This window comes from Sciurus carolinensis, chromosome 16 (genome assembly GCF_902686445.1).
Source record: "Sciurus carolinensis chromosome 16, mSciCar1.2, whole genome shotgun sequence".
Taxonomy (NCBI): Eukaryota; Metazoa; Chordata; class Mammalia; order Rodentia; family Sciuridae; genus Sciurus; species Sciurus carolinensis.
The window spans coordinates 17826978-17839320 of NC_062228.1; the positions used below are offsets into that span (position 1 = coordinate 17826978).

The 12343-nt window shown below is 50.5% G+C and overlaps 1 protein-coding gene across 1 annotated transcript in view; it reads left to right on the forward strand.

Moving 5' to 3' along the window:
• Atp6v0d1 (ATPase H+ transporting V0 subunit d1) overlaps positions 1-12343 on the forward strand; it is a 38028-nt gene that overhangs the window by 11537 nt on the left and 14148 nt on the right. The window contains exon 2 of the mRNA XM_047529344.1: positions 11967-12138. Within this exon, the coding sequence (XP_047385300.1) occupies positions 11967-12138 (172 nt within the window). The remainder of the gene's footprint in view (positions 1-11966; positions 12139-12343) is intronic.

The following is a 12343-nucleotide window of genomic DNA, read 5'->3' on the forward strand; positions in this document are numbered from 1 at the left end:
CTTGAGGCTCAGGAGCCAGACACAGTCCATCTTGTAGGACAGCCCGCATCAAGTTACAAGTGCATCAAGGACCAGGTGCAAGGACATGCTGTAGTGGGCTCTCTGGTAAGTCATCTGTGCCTGCTAAGGGTCAGGGTCCTAGGGCCTCTTTGAGTTTTCAGAATCTCTTTTGAGTTATATGTGGGACCAGACATTAGATTGTGACTCCCTTTCTGACCAGCTGTGGGATGCTGAGCATGTATTTTCACGACTGTAAGGTGAAACAAATCACTTGCAACTTGTTGGTTGTTAAGATTTAATAACACTGCCCTATCCAGAATGGATAATGTGATTGAATGAGTGACAGCTCTGTATTGGTACTGGCAGGATACTAGAATTTGGAATATAAAAGAAGAAAAGCTGAGACCTGTAATGGCGGGGTCACTGTTTTACAGATTGTCTTGTTGCTGAGTTGTTAAGCACTTGGTTTTATTAGACACTTAGTAGGCAATAGAGATACAGTGAATGACAGTTGGATAAAGGGAATTGGAGACTTGGGAGGGTCTGACTGAGTTGAAGAACAAGAGTGCAGCAGGCTGAGGATGCCCAAACTTCCCTCCATGTCTTCTTAGCTTCACCCCTCAGCCCTGCCTGCATTGATTCAGGACAGACCAGTTTCTCTTGTCAGACTTCATCCACCAGGTCTCCGTTTTGGTTTTCCTAGGTTCATTTCCACCTTGGACTTAAATTCCTATTCTTTATGAAACATTGTTGTATGGCTCCACAGGTATCTGCAGCCCCCATGCCTGAAGGGATTGATGGCTGGGGGAGATGCAGAACAGGAGTCTGAGGCATGATTAATTGGAGGAATGTATTGAGAGGAAATTGGAACGGAGCATTTTCTTGCTCCCAGAGTGGGACTTCTCACTGTTGACCATGCCATCATTGCTTTGGCCACAAGGGGGTGCACATGTATCACTTTGCTGGAGATCCTGGGGAAGGAGAGTGGCAGGACCCCAAGATGGCTCAGCTACCTCTCTTGCTCTTTACAGAACACCTGCCATGTCTAGTTTCCCTTAGGACTCTGCCCTGGTCTTTACTTTTCTCTCTCAAGTTTCAGTTGGACTCTTAGGTTAGATAGGGTTCATGAATCAGTGTTTCCCATCTGTTCATCCCTTCCAGTCCTCACCATTCTGTGCCATGGCTTTCAGGGATGAAAAGGGAAGGACAGGGGCTATTCCTAATGCTCTCTGATGCCTGGTGCAGGATACTTCAGCTGTGACCACCAAGCTGTCCTCATTTACCAAAACCATCTGGGTCATGCTGGCAGCTCTCAAGAGATGCCCAGCACAGTGTGCAAGCTGTGAACCCAGGGATCTTGGGGCTCCAGGTAGGAGCTTGAAGCTTCCCAAGGGTCAGAGCCATGCTTCTTAGGCTCTCAGAAGTGTCCTTTTCTCTAGGTAGTTCCTATTCTTGTCCTGCCACTCTGGTCTGTATAGGAGAGGCAAAATTCACACTCAGAATAGATTCCTTTCAACCTCCTTTGGCACTCTGAGGGATACACAGGGGAGCATATGGGGAACATACAGGAACATGTGTGTAGGTGACTCTGGGAGAGTTCTGGGATCTGAACTCCAAGAAAACACTGTAGATCCTGAAGTCGTGCTGGGAATGGGGTTGTAATCAAGTGATCAACAACTCTCCTCTCCCTCCCTGTGCCCAAGTTGGGGGCCTTTCCATTGGCTTTCCTGACTTCTGCCTTGGCCAATACCTAACTCCTTGCCTTATACTTTTTTTTTTTTTTTTTTTTTTTTAATTTTGTCCTGCTCTAAATGTTGGCCATCGTCCTCTTTTATTTTTTATTTTTTTGGTACTGGGGATTGATCACAGGGGTGATCAATTACCACTGAGGCACATCCCCAATCTTTTTATTTACTTATTTATTTTTTGAGACAGGATCTCTCTAAGTTTCTTAAGACACTAAGTTGCTTTGAACTTGAAATTCTCCTGCCTCAGCCTCCCAAGTTGCTGGAATGACAGACATGCACCATCATGCCCAGCCATCTTCCTCTTTTAGAATCAGGAAAATCAAGACTTCAAAGAACTATGTTAAGGTAGACTACTATTGCATATCCCAAACACCTGCTCTGCCTATTCACACCCAGCTCCCCTAGATCCTCTGAAGGTCTATGGAGGAGAGCTCAAGGGGCTGGGCTGCCCCCTGTGTAAATGTGGGTTATCCTGAAGACAGCCAGGCAGACTTGCGGCAGGGGAAGGGTATCAGGGGAACAGCCCTGACTGGATGCCAGGCACTGCTTTCCTGGCCAGATCTGGCTAGGCCCTGGATACTTGCCTAGACCTCATCCCCCTTGGACATTCAGGCCATGGTTTCAGGCTTTGACGTCAGCTAAGGCCTTATATTTGGCTTGCTGATGGGGCTTCCCCTCTGAGGAGTCATCTGTGATGTTCTTGCTGCTGCAACTCAGCCTTTGCTGTTTGCCCTGCCTTGCTGTGACAGCTTCACAGCCCCAGGGCCTCCCCTGCACTGCCATCCATCCTGCCAAGGCTGTTCTGTGGGTACCCAAGCCGTAAGTCTTACCTGAACCCCTGAATGTTCCTCAAAGGTTGGGTTACAAGGAGTCAGGGTGACCCAGACCTCACCAAACTGGAACAGTAGCAGAGTTGGACAGGTCCCTGGGATAGCCTCATACAACCATCTTATGAGGAAAAATGAGTCTCAGATAAAGCCAAGGGCTTAGTCTCCTGACACCTAGCTTGGCTTTTTTTTTTTTTTTTTTTAATTGTAAACAAATGAGATACATGTTGTTTCTCTGTTTGTACATGGAGTAAAGGCATACCATTTGTGTAATCATAAATTTACATAGGGCAGTGTTGTTTGCTTCATTCTGTTATATTTTTTCCCTTCCCCCTAGCTTGGCTCTTAATGTCCAATCACTCTTATGTTCTGTGGGGCTTTTCTCCTTCACTTAATTTTTATTTTTAACTTTTATTTTGAGATAGAATCTTGCTAAGTGCAGAGGCTGGCCTTAAACTTAACAGTCCTCCTGCCTTAGTCTCCCAAGTAACTAGGATTAGAGTAACTGGGATTTCAGAGTAACTGGGATTATAGGCATGCACCACCATGCCTGGCCATTTATTCTTTCATTTATTTACTCAAAGCTTCTTGGGCTATCCCTCTGTGTACCTAGCCCCTGAATCAGTGAAAAGTGATCAGAGGAAAGAAGCCCTGCTTCAGGAGTCCTTACTGTTCCCTCAGACCTCCTCATAGAAAATTTAGCTTGGAGCCTAATGGGTGGAAGTAGAAGAATTCAGATGAGCTGCAACTCATGACCTACTACCAGGGCCCTCAGGCTGTCAGGTCATGGTGATAGCTCACCTGTTTTCTCTACCCTCAAGCCTTTAAGCTTCAAACTACTCCCATGTGCACAGGCCTAAGGGAGCAGAGGATCCTGGAATGCTCTCCTTCAGGCCAGGCCCAGATTCCATGCCACCACCTCCCCCCTTTGGACTTAGCTTCGACTTGGGTAAAGCACCCAGGTCGGTGACCACCTACCTTCCAGGGTCTAGCCTAAGATCATAGTGCTGATAATGCTCAATCTGGCATATTTCTGCTGCTCCTGCATATATCCTACCATGTCCTTGGGTGGGATGGATGAGGAATCATGGTATGCTATATAGGACCAGCCTGTGTGGTTACTGCTGCTGCTAACTTCCTGCCTGGTCCAAGCCTCTTGGCTCTTCTGGGCATGGGTATGGGATGGATCACTCTGCTGCTGGCCTTGGGGCTCTGTGCTTTTCCCATGAACTATAGGGAATGGGACTCCATAATGAGAGTAGCATGTCCTCATAGCCCAAATGAGACTTGATCCCCTGAGCCCATCTATAGGGTCTAGGTCAAATGCAAAACTAGTATTTCTTACTTGCTCCTTCGGACTGGCTCTAGACACCATGGAATTTTCAGGATGCTCCATCAAGTATCCAGCCTCACCTGGCTAAAACTCACTGTGAACAGCAGCCCTAGAATTATCCTTCATCCTCATCTGAGTGAACCTTAGCTTTCCTTCACATCCTTCCTCTAGAGGTCTGTGCATGTAGAACAGGAGCATCAAGGACTGACAGGATCATTCAGGTGGTGTGGGTCTGCTGACCTAGGACCTGGATGTGGACATGGGCCAATTTTTGAGTGCAGTTCACTGCCACAACTGGCTTTTACTGGGCTGACACCTGACCAGGCGAGGGTATATCACTTTACCTCTCTTACTTATACCAAGGCAAACTGATGTCTTTGGGAAATGCTAAGGTCCAAACTACAGATTCTACAACTGCATTGGCAAGCCTGGAGGAAAAAACTTGCTTAAGGTCAAAGTGCAGGGCAGTAGTAGAGGAGATGTGGCCCTGCCTCCCAGGGTTAATCTGAGTCTCCTGATTATCAGACAAGGTTGTGGCCCAGGAACGTAGGGAAGCTCTCCTGCAAGCCCGTGTCTTTTGGAACATGCCAGTCCCATGGAGCCTTAGGATCAGGATGGGGATGGCCTCGTCGGGGCTGTCCAGTTGGATCTTTTCTGTATCAGAGAGTGCCTTGGAACTTGGCCTGGGTGAAGCAGTAACTAGTTTTGCCCCTCCCTTTGGCACATAAGGCCATCGCCCGCCTGGCACCCTTCTGACTGTCGGCTAAGTTGACTTCCTCATGGGACATGAAAGGTGTTTTCATTGTCCCAGCTACAGGGACTAGGTGTTCCTGAGAGCATATAGGTAATTAAGTGTGGCTCCACTGCCACTTGCCACCTGTCCTGGAGCAGGGAGTAGCGTGGTGATTCCGGGGCAGACATCCTGCTGCTTCCTGGACCTGGGGGTGGGGTGATCCTCCTACTGGATTCGTATACCTAATATTGATGGATGGTAACACTGATGTCAGCTGGGCACCCTCTGTGGGCTAGCCCTGTCCTCCTTGGCTGCCAGTGCCTCACTTCACTGAAAAGCCTCCAACATGAAACAAAACATGGGTCCAGGAAGAACTTATGTCCTTTCTCTGTAGGAGCCCTTCCTTAAGTCAGCTGAAACCCAGTAACTTGCATGCAGCTGTGCCAGCAGTAGACTCCAGGTTCTTCCCAGGACTGCTCCCTGCTAGCCCAGGGGCTTCCCACTCTTGACTAGCTGCAACCTGCATGCTCCTGAGACCTTAGGGCTGTAGCCCAGGGCAGCCCAGAGTGTGGTAGATGGGACAGAGTTGTATATTAACCTTTGTCTGTCCAGGCCCCTACACTGCCCAGAGCTGTGGTCTTACTGGTAGGTAAGATAATACACGAACTTGGGGACAGGCATCCCATATCTTGGGACAGCTGTGTTCTTCCTTCCTCCAGGAGATAGCAGAGTGGGGACTGTGTTTTTACATGCCCATGCTGAGCAAGGTCCCTGTAGGCTGTGATAGGCAGGAGGATATGCTAGAGCCCTGGGGGAAGGGTTGGTGTAGCCCATGGAAAGGAGGAACAGGCAGGATCTGTGAAGGAGTAAGTAGGATAGTCTAAATGATAGCCTGGAGTAGAGAACACAAACCACCTGGCTGTGTTAGTTGGGAAGCTCTGGGTGGGGTCCTGTCTGCCAGAAGAGTTGGGCTGTAATATGCTGTACTCAAGGTCTCTCTGTAAACCATTGTCTCGGTTCAGTGTCCTTGTGGGTGCCCTGAGGGCTGGCGTTGCGAATATCAGGTGACCAGCCAAGGAGCCCGAATCCTGACATTCTGTAAGCTGTTTAGGGTCAAGCTATGGGACAGGATCTGAACCCCAACCCTTGTGACTCCAAAACCTCAGTTTCTGTCCCTTGCCTTACACAACCTCCTAAGGAGCCATGTGAAACCAGTGATTTGGCAAAATGGGTCTGCAGAGGGAAGACTGGGGCTGTGGAATGGAACAGCTGATGGAATATACCCTGGCAAGGGGCAATACACCAGTTAGGGGTAGTGGTGTCGGTGCTGTGGACGGAGAAGAGCAGGCATGTGAGGAAGGGGAGAAAGTTGGCGCTTGATAAAGTTCATAGCAGAGTTGATCAGTCAACTGATGTTACATGAGACTTGCAGGGAGCCTGTGATAGGCCCTGGCAGAAGCCCAGGGGCTGAAGAGGACACTCAGTCTGTGCTTCAGGCTCCAGGTAATCCCAGGGTTAATGGTTCCTATAACCACACTGAGAGTTCCAGATGTGGTGTTCTGACCCTGCAGATCCAGGCAGCCAGTGCACATCTGCTTTGGAGCTAATATGAAGAAGAGGTCTCCCCTTGTCCTCCAAGCCCAGAGGGGATGTTCAGGCACAGCACATTCATTCAAAAAGGACAGGATGGCACAGGCTCCATTGGGCCACTAGGCTGGCCATCTTCCACAGCTGTTTGTCTGAATTTTCTTGCTTTGAGCGCCTGGAAGTCATAGAATTAGAGGTGAATCCAGGTCCTCAAAGCAGACTCAGTCACTGTGACCCAGGGGAGTGGTAGAACAGGTTCCACAGCCCTGCCATGCTTGCAGTAAATGGCATGGTGGGCACACTAGGCTCTAGGGAGCTTATTCTCACATCTGGTTTTATTCAGTGGGCCACAATTCCTGAAAACCCCTGAGCTCCCCAGGAGAGCTTCGTTGAGTAACCTCTGGAAAAGCAGAAGTGAAGTCTGGGAACACACTGTCCTCTCACACTCTGCTTTGGCCAGCTGGCCAGCAGGACCCCTCTGTGGGCCATGAGGCCATGGGTGAATATAGAACGGGGGCCACTCCACCTAGTGTGCTGGTCCAGGGACTGCTTCCCATGTTTTCTGGTCCCTGAGGTATATGGAACCAGCCGCCAGCATGGGGTAGGACCCTCCTTTCCTGCCTTTCCTGGCTCTTGGGGAGAAGCTGCTTCAGCCAATGGGCTAGAAAGGCCATATGCTACCTGCCCTCTGGGAGCTCTGGAGGGGCCAAAGATCCCTTCAGGGTTGGCAGGATCAGGGGAAGCCTTCAGGAAGTGAGTGGGGGCAGGGCTGCCCAGCTGCTGCCTCTTAGGGCCTGGCTGGGACTGACTGCCAAGCCTATATTTTGTTCCACACAGAGCAGAGTGCTCTGGTCAGGCGGGGGGTTCCCATACCTCCCTACTGATTGGGAGCCTGGAGTCAACATTGCTAGCTGGGGCCAGGGCCTTACTGCTGAAGGGTTCTGACCCATGAGACCAGGGATTAAGGGTCAGCAGAAGGGTAGTGAGGGACAGGTGGAATCTGTGGGGCCAGCTTGAGGCTGGTGCATACTGATGAGCCCTGGAAGAAATAGCCACGCCAGATGGGTATTGAGCTGCAACCTTCCCAGGTACTTTCAGAAAGCTCAGCTGGACCCTCCTGGAACTAGTGTAATGACCTTTGGCACAGGCAACCTCAGGGTAGACAGGACTGCCCTGTGGAGGAGAGAAGGCAGAGGCTTTTACTTTCCAGGCTAGGGGTGTGTCTTCCCAGTCCAGCCTCTCTGGCTGAGCCTGAAGAAACAGCCCTATTTTCCTACTCTTTGAGGGCTTCTCTCTAGGGCAGCTTGTGGACTTCCTGGAGCATTTGCAGGGAGCTGAGGTGACAGGAAGTTGACTCTAGCCAGAGAAAAGCACTGGTAGGCCAGAGTGTCAAAGGCTGAGGCACTGTAAGGGCTGAAGGCATGGGGCCTCATGGGCTGCGGGAGGAAACAGCTCTAGCCCCGTGGCCATGAGGGCCACTGGGTAAAGGTGACAGTGACATGTTGGAGTTGGAAGACTTCACTCTGATGATGGTATAGAGTAGACCTGGGAGCAGAGAACTGAGGTGTGGGGCAAGAGACTTGGGAAGGGCCAGGAGATCGAGTTAGGGATGGGGAACGTCAGCAGAACATTGGAAATGGGAATGCAGTGGAACATTGGAAGGTCCTGGGAGCAGGGTGCTGAGGAGCAAGCCCAGGCCCTGAGCAGAAGCTGAAGACACTGTAAAACCAAATTGGTTGGCTTCCTTAGAGGTGGGGTTCAGGTCAGACGGCAGAGAGAACTTCCTGATAGCAATGACATCTTTTTAAGCATAAGAAATCAACCTCTCAGGAAGTCTTTTGCTATGAGAGATCCCAAGCTGGCCAGACACTCCTGGTGCTGGGCCACCAATGGGAGGATTTGGGGTAGACAGCTGGGCTTGTGGGTAGACCAGAATGGTCCCCTGAGTCTGCTCTAACCAGAACACAGTTGATGCCTCAGCCTGGGCACGTCTGGACCTCTCAGGGGCTATCACCAAGACTGTCAGGCTGCCGAGCCCAGGCCCAGAGCAGAACTAGCCCCTGCCTTTCCAGAGCCCCTGCTGTCCTTGGCTGCCCTTGGGGGCTGGGCCAGGGCTGGGTGGCCAGGTCTCCCACAAAGCTCTCTACAAGTTCCAGGCCTTTCCTCCTGTGCTGGGACCCCGCCCCCAGTCACATCTCCTCCTCCACATCCTTCAGAGAGAGCAGGAAGCTAGGGAGGAGAGGGCGTCCTAACCGGCCTTGTCCTAACCCTGACCAGGCCTGTCTGAAGGGCTCAGGGCTGCCAGCCATTGGGTCTGGGCGCCAGGTTTCCCTACTAGGGTCAGAACTGGTTTAGAAGTCCTGTGTGGTCCCCTTGTGGGTGAGCTGAGGGATCAGCCTGCCTGCCTCCCTCTAAGTTGCCTGCTTGGCTGGCAGACTGTCCCTTTTCCCTGGGTCACAGGGAGATGTGGGGCTTGGCCAGGGAAAGTGGTCTGGAATGGCCCTTTGACATTGTCCCTGGGGGCTTTTAAAATTGAGTTTCCTGGTAAGGAAGACTCCTCTGGCCTTGGGCAGGATTCTCAGTAGAGTCTCCCGGGTTTGCTGTGATCTGACACACGCCAGCAGAAACCATCCGGCCGCCTACATTCCAGCAGTGCTTGGAGCCATGGTTCCCCAGATGCAGTGTCAGCAGAACACAGCAGCCAAGGCACCGGGGGTGTTTGCTCTGAGGCCCATGCTAAGCCCAAGGGGTGGTAGACATACAAAGGAGAGTGCCTGGCTTTGCCTTACTCATTCATGTGCACACATTCCTAGTTTCTCTAGGAAGGAATAGCTTGTGCCACAAATGGTACCTGAGGAAATTGTCACTGAGTCATGACAGTTCAGGCTTATGACTGGCACGTGGGCAGTGAGTGTTCAGGTGGCCTGCAAGGTTAGCTCCTTTGCCATCATCAGCTCTTCTGCGACTAAAGGCTGTCTGGGTAGCTGTACCTGAAAGACCTATCCTGGGCCCAAGGGCTGTGGAAGAATGTGATCAAGGAGTTGCAGAGTAGGGGAGGGGACCAGAGTTGGAGAATCTCCCTGGCCTGCTTTATACCCTTTTCCCTGTACACCCCAACTGGGACTGTGAACAAGGTTCTGGTTCTGTCTGATTTCCTGTTCTGTGAAATGGATGTGGCTGGGAGGTCCATTGCAAAGGTTACTGCTCCTGGCCTTATGCTGAATCCACTGTATAACCTATGTTTTTCCAGTTAGAGTGAGTCTGAGGTGAAGACTGGCACCTGACCAGTGCCAGATGTTGGTTGGAGAATCACTGGGGCTGGAGAGGGCAAAAGGCGCTTGGCAGTGGGGAAGTTGCTGCAGTAACCTTCCAAGGGAGAGGAGCCATGTGAAGCAAAGGTGGGGACTGAAGTAGAGGAAGTTTTACACTACTAGGGAGCTCATGAGGATCCCAAGTGGGAGGTGACAGCCTGCTGAGGAAAGCCTCCCAATAGCATGTGCCAAGGCTCAGAAGGGCAGGGTGTGCACAGATGCCTGAGGAGGCCTGGCTCTCTGATAATTTGGATGGGAGGGATTGGGAGGCTGGGCTGTGAGGTCCAGAGCCGAACTTGCTGTCCTAGGAAATAGAGGACTGGCTTTGCCCTGGAACCCTCCCTGTGTACCTTTCCTGACCCCAGACCCAGACTGTTAGTGGAGGACAAGTCTCCTGGCCTGAGAAGGGCTCTCATCTTGCTGTAGGGAGTGCGTGGATAAATGGACAGATTTGCCAGACAGTCTGACCCAGAACACCACATGCCAACCCTGACTCCTAGGTGCCATTCATTCTGCAGCTTTCCCTAATGAAGATTTTGGTATTCGCTGGGCCTGGACAGAGTCCCTGCCCATGTCCCCCCACCCCCATGCCCGGTATCACAGTATTTGTTAATAGACACAAGTATGTCAAATCAGGGCATGAACATGACTTGATGAATTCAGTAGGCTTTGTTTCAGTACTGTAATAAGGGGGACCAATTCAATATTTTTACCATTTGTTTCATACCCACAAAAACCACTTTGGGGCATTAACAATGTTTCAAAACCAGTCAATTTGTACAAATAAACCATGATTCTTTTAAAGACTTGTATATTTGTCCAAGCTCAAGGATATTAAAATCTAGCACATAAGTCCATTTATGGAGTTAGAAATATAGGCAATGTACTACTATGGTAGTAACTATCAATTACAATTGAGAATTTTAAAAATAAAAACCAGTTAAATAATCAAAAACTTCAACAACCCAAGCACTACTGAGCATAGCACCTTCTATCTCATGTGCTTTACTCTAGGAATAACTGGGGTTGGCCAACCTGGTGAGGATAGGGAAGGATAGAGCCCAAAGCAGGGGCTCATTGCAGAAGCCCTGAGTAAAAGACGTAGCTGGGTGTGGCAGCAGAATCTGTGGGACATGTTGGGGCTGGTGGCTTCTCTCTATCTCATCTTGCCTTTTTTTCTGTCCACTCTAGCGTGGCCATGGGAGAAGAGTAGACATGCATGGCAGTGTGAGTGTGAAGGTGGCAGGTTCTTCCTGCAGACTCTATCCTTCAGAAGGTTAAAGTCCTATGGGAGTGTTTGGGAACCAACATGAGTACTACCAACCCACCCACCAGACAGACAAGTGGCTCACTCCAGCAGCTCACACACCTCCCTCCATGCCCTCCCTCATGCACTCTTTCATCTCCTTTAGCACACTTGACTGCAGGCTGGGGGCATTCTTTTTATGGGGTACAGCAAGAAGGACTTCACTGGGATTCCTTAAGCCTATAGAAGGGTTGCATGTTCCACCTCCCTTTTTTCGTAAGCATCCCAGGATTGCATTTCTTTCTGGGCCCTGAGGACACTGAGGAGGCCTTGGGGAGGCATATGGAAGTGGTCACAAGTGCAGCCCCTCCAAACATCCCTTGGCAACCTCCCCAAGGGGTAGAGTAGTGTACAGTTCCCAAGCAGCAGAAGCCATAGTTGGCTGGTGGCGGTACACACGCACGCGTGCGCACGCACACATGTGCACGTCCCTTCCTAGTCATTGTCCTCGGTACTGCCATCACTGCCATATCCCCCATATCAAAATCCAGGAGTAACTTAACTGCTGTTTTCACCCACCGTCTCCCATCTTTCATTCATTCTGTAGTAATTTACTGAGTATGAACACACAGCAGAGCATACTTTATTCTGTGCTTTAGAGTACACAGTGACCCAAAGTTGCTGTCCTTACGGAACTTATGTGCCTTGTATCAGGTGGGATAAGTGCTACAAAGAAAAATAACAGGTGAGTGAACAGAGTGAGAGGACTTCAGGAGAGGCCTTGAAAGAGGAGATGTTTGAGGAAAGATCTGAAGGAAGTGATGGCCCTGGAGAGTAGGGCTCTTCTCATATTCTGTTTTAAGTTAGCACCTCAAAGGTTATGGGTTATGAATGGTTGGGTTGAGGTTTCCCAACCTTGTCATCTTGGGGCACAATTGTTCTACTTGTGCTTCTATGCAGGGGCCAGTCTGCTGCCTTTTGGCCTGAGGAGTTGGGGCATCTCTCTATCTTAGTCTGGCTACCCTATGGTAGGCCCTGAGTCAACAGGGAGATGGAACTTAGGGTTGAAGCAGGACAGAGCTACAAGGGAGAGGCTGGGTCAAGTTGGGGAGGAATGGGAATTTGATACACTGGGGGAGGTTCAATAAGGCCAGTCCTCACCCTCTACCCTTGGATTTCAGACTTGAAGCTGCACCTGCAGAGCACAGACTATGGCAACTTCTTGGCCAATGAGGCATCACCTCTGACAGTGTCAGTCATTGATGACCGGCTCAAGGAGAAGATGGTTGTGGAGTTCCGCCATATGAGGAACCATGCCTATGAGCCACTTGCCAGCTTCCTGGACTTCATTACGTGAGTGAGCCCCCTTGTCCTGGGCAGAGTAGCTACACCTGCAGGATCTGACCCCAGCATGGCTTAAGCCACATGTCTTCGTGTCTCTGTCAGTTGTCAGACCTTATGATAGCTCTGTCAGTCCAGCTGTCATCAAGCAGAGTCCTCCTGGGCTGTGTAACTGAACTGGTCATTTAACAACTCTGGACCTCCAGGTCACAATCTG